The sequence below is a fragment of the Apteryx mantelli genome, chromosome 5, assembly GCF_036417845.1.
Source record: "Apteryx mantelli isolate bAptMan1 chromosome 5, bAptMan1.hap1, whole genome shotgun sequence".
In the NCBI taxonomy this organism is placed as follows: domain Eukaryota; kingdom Metazoa; phylum Chordata; class Aves; order Apterygiformes; family Apterygidae; genus Apteryx; species Apteryx mantelli.
In genome coordinates, this window is record NC_089982.1 from 59,719,005 (window position 1) to 59,740,199 (window position 21,195).

The 21,195-nt window shown below is 37.1% G+C and overlaps 1 protein-coding gene across 1 annotated transcript; it reads left to right on the forward strand.

Moving 5' to 3' along the window:
- Positions 1–7,345: 7,345 nt before the first annotated feature.
- YIPF7 (Yip1 domain family member 7) lies at positions 7,346–20,362 on the forward strand. The gene is made up of 5 exons (XM_013949474.1): positions 7,346–7,461; positions 9,264–9,430; positions 11,143–11,288; positions 15,797–15,978; positions 20,200–20,362. The coding sequence occupies exons 1-5, from the start codon at positions 7,346–7,348 to the stop codon at positions 20,360–20,362; spliced, it is 774 nt and encodes a 257-aa protein (XP_013804928.1).
- The last annotated feature ends 833 nt before the right edge of the window (positions 20,363–21,195 follow it).

Here is a 21,195-nt window from a genome sequence, read left to right on the forward strand (position 1 = left end):
TAACTTCTGAATCTGTTGGCTAATTTTGAATAGATTGAACAGAGAGGCAGTGCTCATAATGATAATGAAGTTTCTGCAAGTTTCATGAGAATAGGCAGCTACAAGGAGGTGAGAAATCTTGTTCATACCTCCACTTAGAAAAAGATTAAAACATGAACTCAACCTTATGAGACACCAAAGAACCAATGAATCAGTCTTAGAACCAGCTATTACATATGCTTAAACCACAGAAAAAGCTTCAATAGACATTTCAGTCTAGGTAGATTAAAGATGTCAACCACAAGGTTAAATCCATTGCCAATCAGGTTTTGTTAATTGTGATACCATAGAACAAATTTTTTTCAAAAAATTATTTTTCATCTCTTAAGAAACATTGTTAACATAAGCAGACTTGAAATGCCTTTTTTGGCCTATCCATATCCAGACAGTTCCTCCAAGGAACAGACACTGAACTCTTCAAGAGCTTTTGTAGGTAAGGCACAGGAATTCTAGATTTCTTTTGGAAACCACCAATCCTATTACAGAGGGGTTATATAGGAAAGAAATTGTTTAAACTGAGAAGCTCTGGAAAATGAGGAAAAGTTCCTTTCACTTTTTTGGAAGTCATTAATCTGAGTAGATCTGTTAATCCAATTTCAGATTCTTTCTGCTGCCAGTGCATTAGTATGTGGTGAATGCTGCGAGGGGCAGGTGTGCATTATGAGTCAGAAGTTGAACAGTAGCTAACTCAGAACAGAGACATGAGAATAGGGACTCTGATCTGCAGTAACAGCTGTGTGGAAGGAGGGCTATATTTGAAGCAATAGCAAAGCAGTAGTTTTGATAATTGTTGTAGGCCAACAGATACATCCCACATAGAGTTAAAGAAGTTATAGTCTTGTGCAATGGTTTTCTGTTCCTTTTCTTTGATTTGAATCTATGCTTTTTTTTCTGTTTGCTTTCCTCCATCATAAACATAAAGAATAAGAATGGCTGTAATGAGTCAAACCTGAAAGGTTTGTCTAGCCCCAAATCCTGTCTTTAGCAATGACAATAACTGGGTACATATGGAAGAATATGAATGCATCCCCCTAATGCCTTCCCAGTCTCCTACTATTACTAGTTTCTGTGCATTTAGTCATCCTCAGTGGATTTCTCTTTCATAAACTTGTTCAGGATCATGAGAAATATTCAACACGCATGACTTCCTTTGGCAAGGAGTTCCACAAGTCTGTTACCCACAACATGAAGAGCCCTTACCTTTTTTCCCTGTTATTAACCTGGTACCATCACTTTGTGATGCCTTGCTCTTCTTTTGGAAGAAAGAGTGAACCGTCCATCCTTACCATTCACTCCATGCCACTCATAATTTTGTCAAACTCTGCCATGTCCACCCCCCCCCCCCATTATTGCTTTTCCAGACCAAGGACTCCTTGCTGGCTTTGTTTTTCTTCATGTGGAGCCTGTTCCATGCATACCTTTCTCGCTTTCCTCAGCATTTCACTGTTCTTCTATCCCTCTCTGAGATAAGGGAACTGGAACTACACACAGTATTAAAGCTGTGGGCGAATCAAGGGTTTATACAGTGGTATAATGATGTTCTCTGTTTTATTCTTTTTTCCTTTCCTAATAATTCCTAACACTGGATTTGTGTTTCTGACTGCTAGTGAGTATTGATCCATAAAACCACTCATGCAGGAGCCCATACTTTCTCACTTTTTTGTTCAAGTCTAACAAGTCTGCTCAATATAAAAAAAAAGGAAAACACTACTAGTTTTAGATCTTCTGCCTTTTTTTGGCCTCTTATCCACCCTCTAAAGACCTTTCATGGGAAATAATTAGGGTGTTACAAAGGATGTGTCTGAGGCCTCTATGCATATAATTCATTTAGTAGACACTTTATACAGTAAATAATTAATTAAGTAAAAAATTATTTTGTAGAAGCAGTAAATGGTTTATTTCTTTGCAATTAAATTTTCCTTTCCTCTTCGGTAATGTATTTTAATAATGACTCACTTATAAAATTATTAATAGGGTCTGTAAATGTGAGTAATTAAGCTTAAGGCTTACTGAATTAAACCTTAATGTGATTAGTTGATGCATTTGAAAAACTATAGAATAATTGACTAATTATTTTAATGGATTTGCCATGGTCCTGAGTTAGTTTTGAATACGAAATGTAGGGTTATATATCTGATTCTCTAGCCAGAATTCTATGGCCTTTTCTAACTTATTTCATTTGATCTCGTTTAATAAAAGTGCTTCATTACAAATAAAAATACATAAAAAATATTTTAATAATTACCATTATTTTGACAAAAAAGTGGAAAATGTCAGTTTTTGAAAACTGATAATATTTCACTTTTTCCTGCTTTGTCTATTTTACTTTCCCTTTTTTTTAATGCTGGAAAATGAAGAAAACATAGGGAAAATTAGGAAAATGAAGAAAAAGTAGGGAAAAAGCCTTAACAGTTCAGTTTAGAAAAAATTCTGACTTTTTATAGAAAAATCTCACATTTTTCATAAACTACACTTATCTTTTTAATCAGCTTCAATTCTGTTTCATTTGGGATAATTAGTTCTTCTCCAAACTAATTCTTCCCTAGATTATTAACATTTTGTGTACCTGTCTCTCAAAGAAAATGATGTTACATTCACATTCTGTTATAAAGCCTTGAGGTACAGCAATTTATTTTTTCCTCACGTTAATACACGTGACAGCCTTCTCTGATGAGCTGTGTCAATGAATGACTGAATCATCAGGTACATGAAAGAACGCTCAGCTCAGGTGTCCCTTTGATCAGTCTACTGACTTGTACCAATAAATACCAGCTGTGTGCTCTCTTCATACCAAACATCCTTCCATTTTCAAGGTTTAATATTGGCTATAGTTACCTTGTTGTGAACATGAACACGTCTATTTTTCTTAGCACCCTCTCAGATCCTTTTAAGCCTTGTATTTTTAATCTAAGAATGGTTCGTTTAGTCTTCAGACCTGTCGCTGAGTAAATTAATTTCTTATTCATAGACTTTAAGGCTAAAAAGGATCTGTGTGATCCAGGTTGTAATTCTGGATAAACATAGGTCATAGAGTGTCACTGAATTAATTCCACACCTGAACCATAACATAATATCTGCTCTTGATTTTCAGCTATCCTGTTGCAGGAAACTCACCAGAAGCATTGGTAAATTGCTCTTGTGGTCAACTGTCACTGAAAATTTTAAAGCTTTTTGTCTCTGAATTTTATTGTACCTTTGACTAATAGCTTGAAGGATTTTTTATTATTTGCTTTCTGTTTTGTCCTAGTAGATTCTGATCAAATCACCCTGTAACTAGTTCTTTGCTTGGTAGATTTTGATCCAAAGTGTCTACTTGATTAGGTTTGTAAAGCTTTTGTCCTGTAAGACATCACTAGAAATATCCCACTTCTTTTATAATTATATTTGAGACACATCAGATAGCAATTATTTAATCAGTATAATGATTGTTGCATTAAATAGTGATGGTTTTGTATATATTGGAGCAAAATCAAGTAAAATGCCTTGTGTTAAATGTAGATATAATTACATTAGTGGTTACCTTTCTCAACTAGAAAACTCTTAAAAATAAACTTGAAAATAAACTTAAAAAATAATCAAATTAGCTTGAAGTGACCTAGTTTCCATAAATTCTTGTTGATGGGCTTCATTGATTCAGTTATTTATTATTTGAGCCTATAATTTGCTTGGTTTAATCTCAAACTGATGGGCCGCTATTTACTCAGGTCATCTCATTTAGCCTTTTACAAAATAGCATATTTGCTTTCTTCTGATCTTCTTAAACTTTCCCATCGTTTTGCAGTTCAACAGTGTAGAAAGTCCTTGACCAGTTCTTTTAAAACTCTTAGATGCAAGACTTTAAAATGCCTGGTAGCAGTTTTATAAACCCTTTACATTGCTGTTGCATGGAAAGTGTTTAATCATCGTTTCATCTGACATTTCTAATTGAACATTTCTGCCTTTTTGTTTTATGATCACTTGACCTTTTCCATCTGATAGCAGACCAGCAGTGCTGTTATGATTCTACATGCTCCTAATATATTTGGAAACTATTTTTTTCTATTCTTTTCTATCAAATACTTCATCTTATATTCTTTTTGTCAATTGTCTGCATCATCATTTCTAATTAATGTCATCTTCCCTTTTGTTTTAGATGTACGTTTATATGCCTATATACACAGGGATATTCATGTAATATACATGTATAATGTATATTTTATTTTAATTTTTATATATACACATATATGTTTATGTATTTGAATTTTACTTTCATTTTTCAAAACACTAATCTTTTTTTACTGGCATGAGGCTTTCTTTTGCAACTATGATATATTAAAAAACTAGTAAAATTTTCTTCAACCATTGCCCACTATCAGTTTTGGGTTTTTTTAAGTCCTTCTTCCAAGTGCTTTGTATGATAATTATTTTCCATTCTTATCTGGTAGTCAGTATGCATATATATATATATATATATATATATATAAGTTCATATATTAAAATATATAAAAAATATAACTTTTTCTAACTGAAAGTAGCAAAAGTGGCCAAGTCATTTTGTACTTAAACAGGCATAACACTAGCAAATTAGACTGTCTCCATTCCTAAAAATACATGTATCTTTAATTACCTTTCTGAAGGATAGAACTTAATCCTGTATATCTTAACGGACACTTTTTTCCCCAATGATTTGGCAAAAAACAAAAATCAAACCATATTATCTAAACTGGGATGATTAGACACCATTGACGTTAGCTCTTTGCTAAGAATTGAAACTGAAAATTCACCTTGGTGGGTGTAGCAGTATAGATTGTTATTCTGGAAATGGCAGGAGAGAAGTTTAATAGCACAAGAGGTAGTCTCAATAATAGGCCTAATAAATATCATAGTTGAATTACCCTTAATTAGCAGAAACAGATATTATATTTTTTAATTCTTCCCATCCTTCAGTTCTACAATCTTTTTTGTACATGTATATGTAGTGAAAACTTAACATACTTAATTTTTCTTATTTAAAAATGCACCTATATTTTACTTTTTTCAAAGAAGTCTAGGACATGTATTAACAGGGCATGATTATTCTCCTAATGAAATGGAAGTCATTTGGCCTTCCACCTCACAGAATTTAATATGCACCTGAGGCATAGATTAATGGCCAGATAATGCATTCCATTTAATGTCCCATTCTGTAAATTAAGAAGCTCAAGTGCTTATTGGGAAACTATCCAATAAATAAGTGAAAAAGGCAGCACTTGTTACAATAGGTTATGTATCTGATACTGAAGTGCGTGTACATAGAAAGCTGGCTTAGAGGTTTAAATACACTGTTTGAAAATCCATACCCTATTACAAATTTTCTAGTAATGAGGGCTACGGAAAAGGGATTCCTAATTTTTTTTTCATAGAAGGTCATGTAATGGAAGGAATACCATGAGCTGGATGTTGCATAAAAAAAATAACTGGGATTGTGATATCTGCATGTTCAGTAAAGGCCCTCAAAGAGCAGATTGGGGTCGATCGTCTTGTTGGTAGAGACTTGCCGTGGCCGTGTGGTGGTGGGGGCTGCGCTGGAGAGACCCTTGGGCAGCCTCGTTTGGACATGAACAAGAACGGCTGGGAAGCAGCAGGGCCAGGAGCAGGCCCTGGGAACGGGGCCCGGGCCTCCAACCGTCTGGGGAGCTGGTCCCCCAGGGCCTTCCCTGCTCTGCCCCAGCCGCTGTTATGGCCCCAGGGAGCATCCGATTCTGCCCGGATGGTGGGCAGGTCCCACCGCTGGCCCCGGGGCCGGGCTTCGCGGGCTGCCTGCGGCCCCCGGCCATCCTGCAGGAACATCTCCTGGAAACACACCCCCAAGTACATGTATGTAAATATGCACTTAAGGCACAGGTTCTAAACCGCAATCTTGATTAACATTGGTGTTAAATATATAAAAGAGTATTTGTTTATTTTGCTTTGATTTCCTTGAAGATTCCTATCCTTTTCTGCTTATTGTCGTTAATACTTTTGCATGTGTTGTTAAATGCTGTCCATGATATTGACAGTTGCTGGGTTTTTTCCTTCATATGCATCTGTTCAAAGATCAAATTTAGAATTTTATAAATAGCACTAAGCTCATCCCTGTTAAAGCAAGAGGCTATTTTAGGTGTTTTCCAGCATGTAAACTCAACAGAAGGGATTTTTCATTGAATACATTAAAAAGTAAGTAGCCTTAACTCCAAATTCTTTGAAAATATGTTTTCTGAACTGTAGCACATGGATTTTAGCATACCTGGTAAAGTGAAAGGTTAAGTAATTATTCTTTATAGTGATAGCAAAGAACATTAAAGACGTTCTAGATTTGAACTGTAGTGGGAGAGGTACCAACTAAAATTTTCTAAGATTTATTCCATGTAAAATCTTTATTAAATATATAACTGGTGTAAAATCTCAAATAAAATCATATTAAATAATTTAGTAAAATTATTTTGTATGAATTTATATTTACAATATATAATTTTTTTAAAAATTTGGAAATCCTGCATGATTGCAGTTAAGAAAATAATGTTATATAACTGCTAGTTTGAACTGCTACTCTGAATAAATGAAGGAATTGGGTTCCCATGATTGGTCTGATTATAGGACATGATTGGAAGCTATTGAATATGCAGCATTTCAGGGTCCCTGATGAAATACTAATCTTTTAACTTTTACCTTACAAAGAGATTTGCAAAGATCTTTTCTGTGAGCAGAAATAGAAATGTTGTTAAATAGAAATCACATAATTCTGTGAATATTTTGTATTTTTCAATGTTTTAGAATGCTCAGATATAATATAGCAAAGCACAGTATCTAAAAATAGGAATTGTCTATGAAACCCAAATACTTTTTTAAATGGTAAGAACTCACCTAATTAATTTCTAAGCATTCAGACATGGCCACTATTTTCTTTTAAAATAGGAAAATGAACTGTATTAAACAAGTTTCCCTGATACATCTTCTTTCAAAATTACTAATTACCAAGTTATTTTTGATGACGTTAACAAGACATCGAGTAGAGTCAAGTGAAAGTCAAGAAGTCATTGGAGAGTAAATTTTTTTTCGCCGTCTCTATACCACTAGTAAATTAATATACACTAGCATGGTAGCAGAAGATTAATTTTTTTTATTGTAACAGAAGAAAGCTGAGAGTCCCTTTTTGTCACTTGAAATTGTTATGAGTTGCTACAAAAAATTCTCTTGAGTTTGTGGCTGTAAGATCTACTATTTTTTTCAGTTTAAGACAACTAAAAACAGATACCAGCTTGTCTGAAAGGCTATTTTATCAATGTTTTAAATCTCTTTTCTCAACAGAATGTCAATTTTTGAGCAATTTCATTCAGACTTTTACGAGTCCAGTTATACTATAGATAACCAAGAAGAAGGTTACAACAGTTATGGGTCTAATGAAAATCTTTGTGGAAACAGAAAGTAAGTATGCTAGATTTAAAAAAAAAAAAAAAGTTGATGTATTTCAAAACCCTGATCAAATGAATGGCAAAAACCCACCTGTAATTGCCAAAAAAGGACTGAATATTCAATGAAGGTGAAGCTTTAAGGGACAAGAACAAGCCATAGCATTAGAAAGACAGTAGGAGCCTTATAATCTGATTTCTTTTTTGTGTTTTTCTATTTGTGGCTTCTGCTCATTACGTATCCTGCCCACTGGAAGGGGGTATGGAGGGAAGAAAGTTTTGGGAGTTTCACCTTAAGGAGATTTCTATGCATGGTTCTGCTGTACGAGGTTGGACCTTGCTGTAGCTTCCCCATCCTGCTGCCACAATCCAGGCAGCAGCTACCCCTCCTGCTGGCCCCAGGCTTCATAGAGGGAGAAGAGCTGCTGGAGACCAGACATTTCTCCTCACTGTCCATTTGGGTCCCCTAGCAAAAAAACCCTTTACTCTACAAAGCTACTTAATCACCACAGCCCATACACACACACCCTACAAGGGCTTTCTGCTACACTGTGTTCACTTTTTGCTGCCTCCCTCTCTCTCTCCCTCCCTCCCTCTCCCTCTCTCTCCTCCTAATCTTACCACCATCTGTGTCTGCTGTCACACATCAGCTGTGTGGGAACACAGCTGGGCACATTACTCATTTTCTTTATTGTTCTCCACGGAGACTGTCCCATCCTTATGGAAAATCTCAGGAAATAAAGAATGGTTTGGGTTAAAGTGTTGAAATGGGCATCAAAGGATGTGAGGTTGGCCTTAGCTCTGCCCAGTGGTTCCTGGGCTGCTCTATGTTATTATTTTTTCCTCTCTATGCATTGTTCTGAATGTGTAGCATGAGACTAATAATCCTTGCTATTTCCCAGCTTTCCTCTGATTTCTTCATTTTGACTATCAGCTCTTTGGATGTCACTGGCTGTTGTGTACATATTAGTTTTAGTCAAATGAGAGTTCAAACTTGGTTTAAGCCTGCAGGTCATGTAGAAATAAAATTACATATAAAAGTAATCAGGGAACTGTAGAAAATAGTTCAGGAAAGAGCTTTAAGAGATCATGTAGTCTTTCCCAAGGCAATATCATTTATACCTAAACATTTCCTTATAAATGATTGAGCTCCATATTAGTTTTATAAACACAGATGTTACATGTTATTTGCCTAATTTGAATGACTGAGCTTCACACTATTAATGCTGTTTTTTTTCCACGTACTGCTAGAAATTCTTTAAGCTCCTTGTCAGATTCAAGAAAAGAAGTTCATTTTTTTTATAAATATGGCTCTTTCATTAACAGTATGGGCATATACTGGCAGTGTCGCTAGGCTGCCTGGTGGAAGCCAGAAGCGCCTACGTTTTGGATGTCCTCGTGGCTCCCAGGCTCAGTCGTCGGGAAAGGCCTTTCCCCACGCTCCCGACCCGAGGGCCCTTCCCTCCTGCCCACTGCCACGGCCCAGGCTGGAAAGGCCCAGACGTGGGTACAAGGGGTTGAGATGTGCCGGCAGGAGTGGGAGCAGTCCCAGGGTTGGCGGCACGAGCTCCCGGTCAGCAAGGGGCCCTGCGGGATTTTGGAGGGGTCTGTGGTAAACAGCAAAGGAAAGCAAATCTGTGGGCAGCAACCTGACGTTTGCTACACGTGGCGTGAGCCGCACCTGGGAAATTTCCAGGTCTCACAAAGTTGAAAATAGTAGAAAATTTAAGCCACGGCGCGCTGGTGAGCAGCTCTAAGCTGCTGTGAAGCTGCTCCCTGCCATTACTCGTTTCACTGGTGATTCGCTTGCTGTTCTAGGAGCTTGATAGGAGAGCGACCTCAAGCAGGTGCTTTTGTCCCTTCGGAAATACTTTTGTCTGCTCAGAGTTACGCGGGTCAGATTTTGCAGCCAACATGCGATCCCGACGCTCTCTCGCATATTAGTTATGCTGACGGTTTTGATGAAGAACTTCCTTTGCTAGAAGGTAAAAATAAACCCACAGACAATGTTTGTGGCTTTTGTGGGTGCGCATACTTTCGTTTGCTAATTTGCGTCAGTCGCTAGAGAAACTGCAGCAGAATTAGCAAGTCAGGCTGCTAGGTTTGCTGCTGCTCTGAATCCTGTGCAGGATTTCAAGCAGCACCCCCAATCCCCAAGCCTACATTTGTATATTTGCATGGAAATCTGCATGGAAAATAACAGTATTAACTCATTCTTATGACATATACGGCATACACTTTACTACCACTAGATGACAGCATAACAATAAGCTTTACCTGCATGCTTCTGAGCATTTTTTCCAGTCTTTATTTATACTGCATAATAAACTATATTAGAACACCTATAATTAATAAACACTTACAATAGTCCTGTTTGCATATCTAGTAATAAATTTAGTAGTTTGAAGATGTTAAATGGCTTTGTTTCAATGGAAAAAAATGAGAAAGCTGCATACGATCATTTAACTACATGAACATTATTCTTTCTTAAATGTATGTGGACCATCCTAAAGCTAGTGTCTGATTTGTAAATGAGTATTCACTTCAGTTTACAAATATTGGTGCAATATAAAAAATCAGGCAACTTGATTGCAACTACTTCAGCATAATGCAATAAGCACATATTCAGCCTGCTTTTGCATATTGGAGAGCAAGTGGATTTTTACTACTTAGAAGATACTAATACTACCTTAAAAATGGCAAGACCACGCTGCTCGATACAGATCAACTGTTGGATTTCTAGCTCTCAGTCCAAACATTGAACTCCACGGACTGCTCGCCCTGTGAAAAGGCTGTCAGAATAAAACTGCTCTGATCCACACCGTGTCAGAGATGTTCATATCTGTGTACCAAAGACACGCATTTTAATACAGAACAACTTTATTTACATAATATTTTGGCTCAGATTAAGATGATAGATAAGCTGGAGTAAGGTAAAGACTGGTCATTTGCTTTCCAAATGGATCTAACGCATTGTCAGTCTCAGTAATTCTGGCACCCAGTTCTAAACCTAACCTTTTTGCTTGCTGGTACATCACACGGAAAACAGTTACTCTTGCAAACTGAAGTCTCTCTACAGAAGTTGTAACAGAAATATTTGCCCCACTGAATTTAATGGCCAAATTCCCATTGACTTTAATGGGGAAGAATATAAGCAAAAAGCTTATAAAGCACTGCAAAAAGTATTATTAATTTGCCTAGAAGGGAAGAATGTCATTTTTAAGTGCTTCTGGAAGTTCAGCCTTAAGATGCATCTCTCGTTAGATTTGCCAGAATTAAAGCATGTATCTCTGTCTTCAGTGTTCCAGAGTGTCTTGAATTCTGCAGTTACTGTTAATTAGCATATTTTTCAACATCTGAGTTAGTACAGCATTGGAAATATATATGTCTTAAATATAGGAAAAACAAATATTAAGTCAAAAAGGTTGAGAGCATTTTTTAGTTCATTTCCTAACACTGAATTTAATAAATTAATATTCCAGTTTGGAATCAGAGCTGAGTCTCAAGTACACTGCATGAGCAGGTACAACATATTCCTGCTACAGAATGTATCCTCTTACAATATGATCTTCATTAAAGGAAGGGTTTGTTTGTTTGTTTGTTTGTTTTATTTGGGGGTTTTGTGGTATTTAATAAGTTTCTGTAAAAGTGTTGTTTTCTTGTAAGCAATTAACAATGTTGGAATTTATTGTTGCAGAACTTGGGATAAATTTTGATCACATATGGCAAAAAACATTAACTGTTCTAAACCCAATGAAACCTGCAGATGGCAGCATTATGAATGAGACAGACCTCACTGGCCCTATGGTTTTCTGTTTGGCCCTTGGAGCAACATTGCTGCTGGTAGGATGTGGTATAAATCCTAAGAGATTACTTTTTTAACAAGTAAATTCCTAGGTGATAATGCATGTGAAGTTGCAGAACTGACATAAAATGGGTCATTTGCTGCTGTTTGTCCTGAAATTATACAGAAAGAAGTCTTCTTGCTTTAAAGAGTATAATGTTAAATGTAACGTAAGTATAATAAAGCTGAAGTGTATTACTTTCAGTGGAAGTACAAGATCACACCATTTTTGGGGGTGGGAGAAAAGGACAGATTTGTTTGGTGTGTATACTAGGGAGGCTCTGAACACTTGAAGCCCGACCATATGTACTCAGTAAGGACCTAACCAGAAGTTTTTAAAGGAGAGAATAAAAAAGGCATAGTAGGCTAGCCCACTTTTTCTAACACTCTTGCTGGTATTTTGAAATTATAGTCTCTCAGTGTTATTTTGGGGAGAGCAGAGGTACCAAAAAATTCTCTTTTTGTAACTGAAGTGAATCCAAAAGGAAAATGGAAACAGCCTCTTTTTTCCCTCTCAGATTTTCAGTACCTTCCCATAAATTTTGCTAGTGCTTTCTTAGTTTATATTCTTTTCCTACTCCCTCTGCTACACAAAATATGGTAACCTGTACTTAACCTCTTTCCTCCTTATGAATATAGCTTTCCTACAGGAGGAAAGTTGGAGCAGAGATTGTACACTACTCCAAATTCATCTATTTATCACTGACAACAGGGGCTCTCCATAGCTGCTGAAGTACAGTTCTGATTGTCGGCAACCATTTATCAGACAGGGATAAGGTGGGACCATTCTGGGAAAGGCTTTACTGCTCTAGCAACTGAGGTGAGAGAAATGGGGCTCTCATTCTCCGTTTCCTCTGTGATAAACAGTGCTGAATCAGAACGCTCTCACAAGTTCTTTCTCAATTTGTAATGTCTGTGCAGTACCTAGAATGTGCAAACTGCAATATAAATGGCAAGTATTATTATTTATGTTCCTATAAAACTAAAAATCTTTTAAAGAGATGGAAGCAGAAGGAGGAAGGGGAATTCAAGGAAAAGAAGGTGGGAAGCAAAAGAAGAAAGGCTGTTTTCCACCTAGAGAAATAAAGGTATAAGGGGAATAAAAAGAGAGACAGTGTTGAATTCCTATGATTAGAATAAGAAAAACAGGAGGAAAACTAAAAGAAAGAAAGAAGTAAAGAAAGAAAAAAAAGGTCATTATTGGTATTGCTCCTTGAATAGCCAACAATTATAATGAATATTAAATTATTGTTATTGAAATAGAGTACATTAATTAGCTTATTTATTGTTCTAGAATATGAAATGTTCTAAGTGTCATTAGGAAAACATGTGTTTTCCTAATGCTCCAATTTTAGGCCAGCAGAACTCCTCTGATACAGGCCAGAGTGTTTCTGCCACAACTTCACAGCACTAAGTCTGTGGGATTTCCATGGGCCAGCTTATAAATTCAGGCTGCTCATTTCTATCTTGGATGCATTTGAATACTAACATGGCTCTTCAGCCATGTGAGCTATGATATTCTTCTGTACTTGAATAATTCTCTTCTAATAGCACCAGGAACATAATTTGGTTGAGAGCTTGTTTCCAAAAATAATTTATCAATTTTTTTCAGCTTTTTTAATATGGAAAAATATGCAAAGATATTCTTCAAATGGTAGCAGTTCTTCTGGAGTACAGAGAAAATGGGAAAAGGATTGTTATCCTGGACTTGATCTTCCTCATGCTGGTGTAAAACAGAGCAACTCCATTGCAAATAGAAAAGCAAAAGCAGTGTGAAAGTTAGTAGCAGCTGAGAAAGAATGCCCCAGTCTCAGCTGCTTTGCATTTTACGTAGCCATTCCTACAAAATCAGATTCTCCATCCACTTTGGCTAAGGATAGTAATACCCACTCTAGGCAGATGCAAACAAGTGCATAATGTCTTTCTTCTAACCTTGTTCCTTCCGCAGGACAGATTTAGTGCTTTCAATTTATCAAAGTCTGCCAGACTAATCAAGCTTGATTCTGGTCTTGCTTACATCACTGTGTGTTAGGAGTATTCCCATGTGAGTCAGTGTATTTACATAAGTTAAGTAAGACTAGAATTGGAAGAAACATGCTCAGCTGAGTTGTTTTTTTTTTTTTCTCTCTCATTCCTCTGCACCATAAATCAAACATTTCACCAAAAGGAGATTTCATTTAGCTGCTAACCTCACTTCATCTTTGTCTCAGTAATTTGTTAATCTTGGAATAAGCTGCTAAGTAGTGCTCTGTGGAATTAAATACACCGAAACAAACAGTCTAAAATATTAGCTGATAATTGTTATATTTATTTGATATATGCGTTTTTTAGCTGGTCTGCAGTAAACACTGCCACAAACAGTTGCAGATGTTAAACTCATTAGAAATCTTTAATGACAGCAATTTTAACTGATAATAATCTGAGATAGTCTTGCTCTCCCACACTGTCTCTAGCTATCATTAATTTTATTTGATGAAGCAGTTTTTCCTGACTGTTTTATACTAGTAGTATGTAAATGCAGTGGTCTCTGTACCTGGATAGGAAGATTTCTCATGCTGTTAGTTCAGGAGTAGATTATTCCTTTATGGTGAAATGCACTGTGAGGGAAAGGCTAACACTAGGGCCGTTGTGAGGGTGGAGGCAAGCTGACTGTACTGACCCTGAGAATGGGAACCAGCTGAGAGCTCAGCACAGGCACAATGAGCAGGTCAAGTTGAAAAGTAGAATAACCACATTGAGGTAGTACTGTAAAAGGAGGCGGGTCTTATTAACTCAGGCAGCCCTTCACGTAAACATGCACTGCTCTCAGGCTGCAGGTAAGTTGAGCTGGCACCAATCTGCAAAATCAGGACTTTCAGCTTGTGTCAACCCTAGATTAGGATCTCTCCACTGCATTGCTTTCTATCTGTCCAGCTCGAATACTATTTGCATCCAGCGAAGAGTTTCAACCTGAAAGGATACAGAGAAGAGGGAGCAGAGAAGCAGGGCCCACAAAGATAGTTGTGTTTCCCAGGTTTCATTAAAAAGTGTGCATGAGCAGAGCAGGAAATCTTATCAATCCTCCTAAACCATCATGGAAGAGATGTCCAAATCATGAAAAAGCTTCAATATTTCTACCTTGTCAGACACAAGAGAATCCAGCCATGAGCTACAAAACAACCATGAGCTACATGAGCTAGGAAACTGGGACTCTATTAGTTGTGATTCTCATGTGGTTTATTATATGATATATATCATGTGTATATATATGAATGTGTGTAAACAACTTGTGTTTTAAGTGTGTATATGTGTATTGCTATGTGTCAAGAAGGTGATGCATTGTGGCCCTTTGAGAAGTTTACTTCACTGTCCTGAGTTAAGAGTTGAATCCCAGGGTTGAGCTACCTCCTTCACAAATACGTGCTATCTTTAGGATACAAACTTCCAGCGCAAAACAAATGAAACCATCTTCACCCCAAATCTCTGTTTATTTCTGATGTATGGATGTCAAATCACAATATTGCTTGGCTGACATTCACTAGTTCATTTGTAAGAAGCTTAAAAAGAGAGGAAAAGATTTAACAATCTTTTGTGAGGTGAGTGTTCACTTCTGGGAATGAACAATGCCTTTATGTCTGGAGGTGATCATTCTAAAAAAGGATGACAGGAGCACGAAGAAATTGGTGGTGCTGTGGCCACTGTTGCCTCTTGTACTAGCTTTTTGTATAAATTAGAAAACATCAGTCTTCGGGCTATCAGGCTGGTAACTTTCATAAACACTAAAATCACACAAAAGAGTAAAAATAGGAAGAAAAAAATACCTCAAGAATCTTTTATTCATCAGAGCAAAAAGAACATAAGCTGACAGTAACTGGTTTATGGAGAAATGAGTATGTTGTATTGATCTAACTACAAAGATGTGTCAGTAGCAGCACTCCATACACTGAGCTTGGATTCAGGAGCAACCCAATTACTCATGATAATCAAGGGGAAGAATGGACACATTCACCCTAAGAACCACCATAAGTCTGGCAAAGGTTTACTAGTTTTTTGTAGGCCTGTTTAAAACTGGAGGTTTGTAACAAAGCATGAAGGCTATCAAGTAAGTGGGCTCATCAGTTTTCTTGGGACACTTTTGCTCAACCACATGTATGCATATTTGAAAGATTTTCCTGGTATTCAAATGTGTTTTCCATGTCCATAATTTCTTCTCAGTTTTCTACCACTTAGCCCTTCACAAGTCTCCTTAATCACTTCCTGTCCTACTTCAGAGACCAATTACATGAAGACTTAGAATCAGCCTTATAACTCTAAATTCAGCACAAACACATTCTCACAGTTTTACCTTGCAATATTTTGATGTAAAAATCACCCAAAATTATCAGCTGGGGTTCACGTTTTAACCGATGTACCTAAAGTGAAGAGAGAATGGGTGTGAAAAACAGAGACCTACTGTTTGCCTTCTGTCTTCTCCCACCATGTGATGATCACTTGTTTGCTGCTTTATGCCTACTCATATTTATTCCAGGCAGGAAAAGTTCACTTTGGCTACGTGTATGGCATGAGTGCCATCGGGTGCCTTGCCATGCATGCACTCCTCAACCTGATGAGCATCACAGGAGTCTCACATGGTTGCATTGCAAGTGTTCTGGGATACTGCCTGCTGCCCATGGTGATCCTGTCTGGCTCTGCAGTTGTCTTCTCCCTACAGTAAGTACCAGTGTATGGCATCAGAAATCATAAGGACAATAAATAGGAAGGCTAGTACTATGCAAAGCATTTTATATATGAGGAAATGTAGTGAATTTCAGCTTCCAAAACTGTGGAGAAAAATACCTTTCTGTTAGTGTTTGCAGGCGGAAATGGACAAAACTGAAGAGTGAGAGGTGGTCTGCATTTGAGGGGAGAGGTGTATGTTTACTGTAATATGAGTCCTTTAATCTAGTGTTTCTCATTTGGATTGAGGGTGGTTTTGATTTTGCAGAAGCACCAAATGTGCTTTTTGTTTTGTAGAGCCAACAGTGGCCAAACTCAGCTGTCAATTTTAATAGCCACTTCTGGAGTTTGGTTTTGCATAGCTGGTTCTCCCATTCCTTCCCTGTTTATAACACCAGGCTCTCATCCTTAAATTTCCTTTCCTTTTGTAGACCCACTCCTGTGTGACATAACAAAATAATCTGCCAACCCTTAATGACTTGGACCATTAGAACAAGAGTTTAAGATGTAGTGGAATCATATACTCTAAGGTATAAGTTAGGTGTAATTGCAGACCTGAAAATAACTTTGAAAACTTTGAAAAAACAAATGTACCTGGTGGGGGGTGGGGAGTTACAGTAATAAACCTATGTATAGGAAATTTGTATGCCAGCATCTCCTTCCTCCTCAGTCTGTAAACTCTTGGAGATATGGACTGTGTCTATCTCCCTTTTCACATACTGCAAAGTACAAGGAAGCTCCAGGTCTTGCGTGAAGGCCTTGAGCAGCTCTTCTGTGCATCATGAACACATCATATTTCTAATTTGACTCTCCTCCTTAGTTTTTGTTGTTCACTCACATTTTTAACACTCCAATTTGTAAAGTATGTGATGTGGCAGCTGCCTCTGCTTGTTAAGGAACTGCCCCAATTAAGAAACTGTCCCTGTTTGTTTTCTCTGGAAAAGCAGCAGTTATATATATTTATTGTTTTTTAAGGAAACAATATGGTGGGATCAAGATTTTAGTGCAATCTTTGTCATGTGTTTCCATGGAGCTATGATGGGTCAACCTGACCATATTCCATGTATTAAAGTGTTTCTGAGCTGTTCCTGACAAGACAGAGTAGTGGCACTAAAGAAGCCATTGATTCTCTGTTCTTCTACACTATCCATGCTTGCTTGATTAACCTGTTTAATAATCCACCCATATAGAAGGTGCAGATATGTAATCAGAGGACAGATGGGACTAACTCCAAACCAGCTGTTAAAACTGCGCAGGGTGCTGTTTTCTGTATCAGGAAATCCCCAGGCATGCACAGTACATTTGTAATATGCTGTGAACTTACTGAAAGCACATGTTTTTAAAAAAACTATAAATACTACATTGCAATAGGCTTTAACAAATTAACCATTATGTCTGAAATGAATTGGTAGTGGTAAATGACTATCATCCACAGGATTCTGTAGTCTTTTCCCATTCACCATAGGTAATTGCTTGAACACAGTAAGTATCAAGGCTATCTCTTAAGAATATGCTATTAAAAAAATGGCAACCTTTAAATCCAATATATTTTTTATTATTTTTAATTTTGAAAGTTCTTTAAAATGGCAAAGGAAAGATAGCAATATATTTATGACTCTCTCATATCTGTAAAAATGTTATTTTTGTCAATTGCAAATTGTAAAGAATTGACTAACTTCCATATTTGTTTTCACAGAAATTGTACCTAAAGTAATGCATACATGTATAAGATAGATAATAATCTAACTGAAAATAATTTTTTAAGTTTAATTAATTTTTACAGATAGGTAATGGATATTTTCATATTTTTATGATTTACAGAATTAGCTATTTCAATGTAACTGTGAATGAAGCAAAATATGGAACATGTTAGGTGTTGAACGATGCAAAAGAGAAGACTAATTTTCTTATTCAAACTTCTATGAAACCATATTGTCTCCAAGCTTTGTTCATGGCCATCTATGACTACATCATGTCTGATCACAAGTTATTTAGGCCCCTTTTCTAGGAGAAAAAAATCAACAGACTTTAAAAAAAAAACAAAAAAACATTTCTTTACTATCAAATCCCTGAATAGAGTCACCATTGCGTTAACTTGACTAAATAGTGAAGGAAATGAGTGTAAGAAGGGAATTCTTAGATCCAGCTGATGCAAAGGACAAAGTTGGTGGCCAACTTTGTTGTGAGAGAGAGGAGTGGAGGGGTCCCGCTCAGGTCCATCCTCCTAACTCAGTCTTTGTGCCAGTACACCCTCAGTCCTCCTGGTCACTGTGAACATGACATCTGCCTTTTGCCACTTTCCCATGCTTGACGATTTGGGCCTCATGGACTTTACTGGCAGAATCTCTCCACTGAAGCTAAACCATTCTTTTCGTCAATAATGTGCTATTAGATTGAGGGTCATGTTGTTAAGCGCATAGAAGTATCTCTTGGCTCCAATATGATTTATGTCACCTTTCCATCCTAACAACTGCCAGTCCTGGAACAAACCTGGAGAGGCCACTGGGGCCTCGGTGCAAAGCAGAGCAGCCACAACTCTAAATTGTGCCATCTTGTAATAGACACCTAAAGAGTCATGATACTAGCTGAAAATTGTCATCACACAGTATGTTCCCATTACATCCTATCCCTCTGCCAGCATGGTTATCTGCTCAAAGAACCATTTATACCAGCTTTGAATTTCTGGCTAGCTGTTTAAGTGAGCATCTTAGCAGCTCCACTTGGAGCAGAGGCCAGGAATTTGGTCTGCAGCACCCTGTGTAATGTCTCTGAATGTCACTGTGTAGGTTCAAAGGAACACTTAAACTGAGGTTATAAAATCACAAGGTCTTTAATGTTTTGTTCTTAATAGGTTGAAGTTGCAATGAGGTGCTGAGTCACCTTAAAATCCATTGTCTCCATCCTCTCCCAAAAGTCCCAAGAGTTCAGGACACAAAATGCTTTATAGGCCTGGAGACTGCATTGCCAAGAAATAAAATATGATTTTATGTGATGTGATTGCATTAACTAAACTAAGTCAATTAAATAAGAGAGCTTTACTTACAGTAGTTTGATTGCAGTAACAAAATTAGTGGAGATTATTTCTGCTAGATGAACCTAAGTAAATATGCATAGTCCGTTTCTCACTTCTGATTCTGTTTTGCTGATACTTTGTAAGAATGGAGTGCCAGAAAGTCATTTAGCAAGTGGCAGAGGTTCATTCATTTTGAAAGTCCTTCAGATTGACGTAGGGAAAGTGCGTAACACAGCCAAGCTCATTATGTACTTCAGCAGCATATTATGTGCATGATCTCATGCATTTTACAGAAGCAGACTGAAAATACAGAGTGCAAATAAAGCATGTGTGAAACATTATTTATTGGCAAGATCTTGTTCCTACAGGGCTTAATAGTGAGCTCTCTATAATCTGCAGGAATGTTTCAATGGGCTTTTGACGATAATCCTGTAATCATCAGTTCTCCAGGCCACTCTGCACCTGAAACTGGCAGAATCTAACTTGAAGAGAGTTCAGCTGTCACAGAGAGGCCATGTGGAAACCTACCGTGCCTTCCATTACGCAGAGAAGGATACCAGGATGAGGGAAAATAATATTTGGAAAATGTGCTCATCTGTGATTCTTTTTCTGCCCTTACTTTCCACTTGATTTGCACACCTTTTTAAAAGACCAAAGTGAGCTTCCTTCTGGGAACCAGCCAGCACCTGTTTGGATGAGCAGCAGAGGTGTAATTCTTGAGGAGATGCATTGCCTCTCCTCAGAGTTCAAGCACACTTAAAACCTTTGCTACGTTGCAAAAATGCATTGTCTGCTGGTCATCAGGCTGCCTGATGGAAGATCAGGTCTGTAGTGTCATTTTAAATCCTAACAACTTCTCCATGTTGATTTTGGCTGCAATAGGATCTTTGCTATCTTAAAAAAATCTCCAACTGGTATGTCTGGTGGGTCCCCAGAAGATTTAGTTGGAAATACACTAGTCCTTTTGGCAGTACAACTGATGAAGCTGCTATTTTCATCCATACTGAAGAAATTAATTTTTTGTTTGCTATTATTATTTTGCTTCTCAAACTTAACTTTCTTTATGTAAGTCAGTCCTTGGCTCTGCCAGTGGTGATCATCTTATCAGGAACATATTGCTAGACATGAACTAGAATCTGACCAGACTTGATGCTGCATGCACTAACAAGTGGATTCTCTTTTTTGTTTTGTTTTTCTCCTAGGGGGATACTGGGAACGTTGTTAGCTCTGTTTATTATTGGATGGTGCAGTCTGTCAGCCTCCAAAATTTTTACATCTGCATTGGCCATGGAAGGACAGCAGCTTCTAATTGCATACCCGTGTGCTTTACTTTATGGACTTTTTGCACTTCTAACAGTTTTCTGAGATGTATTTTGTGGTAGCCTTATTACAGTCTGTTTGTGGTTGTTGGCGGGGTTAGGGATTATTTACTTATTTTTATATTGCCTAGAACTGCTTTTAGTTCCATTAACAGAATTAGATTATACGATTTACCTTTGATTTGCCTAATGGCTGATAATGAAATAAAAGAAAAAAACTAGCAGGAAGACAACAATAATGGTGTTTTAAAGTCTTACAGCTTAAAGAAGAAACACTTGTCTTCAGAAGGTAGTAAAAGTGGGAAATTACAAAATAAATGGTAATTTAAAATTTTCATGTCTTCTCAGTATTTTATAGGGTTTAATACATATTATACATATATTAGAGAGTAACTGGAAAGCAATAATGCAAATATTTAATAGACCTAGTAAATCAAGTGAAAATATGAATTTGTTTCAGGAAACATATTTTCACCATATATGTTTACAAATTAATATCCAAAATGTGTGTGTTTTTTTTAAACAGAAGACTGAGTGGATCTGCTTCATGATCTTGAATAATTGTCAAAGTAACAGGAAGAACAGGTTGCTGCAACAGAGTGAGAAAACTAGGAACGTTATCTTGTTTTTTCTTAAAGAGGTGTGGCTGTCCAAAACACTATTGTACTGTTTGTAATGTACAGTAATGCTAGATTTTAAAATTGCCAGTAAACCACTGCCTGCTGTCACTGCAGAAAAGCACCACACAAAGCAAAGATAACTCCTAAAAATGTCTCCTGAAAGGCAGGACTGTATTTGAGCAAGCAAAATACAAATCTCAACAATTTTATCTGGCCAAATAAATCTATTTGCTGCTTTTAGTCTTACAGGAACCTAAGA

Bases quoted from the DNA above. Each gene is read 5' to 3' on its own strand.
- YIPF7 (XM_013949474.1), top strand. From the start codon at position 7,346: ATGTCAATTTTTGAGCAATTTCATTCAGACTTTTACGAGTCCAGTTAT. The intron at 7,462-9,263 runs GTAAGTATGCTA...TTGCTGTTCTAG, and splicing joins AATCTTTGTGGAAACAGAAA to GAGCTTGATAGGAGAGCGAC. The intron at 9,431-11,142 runs GTAAAAATAAAC...TTATTGTTGCAG, and splicing joins AGAACTTCCTTTGCTAGAAG to AACTTGGGATAAATTTTGAT.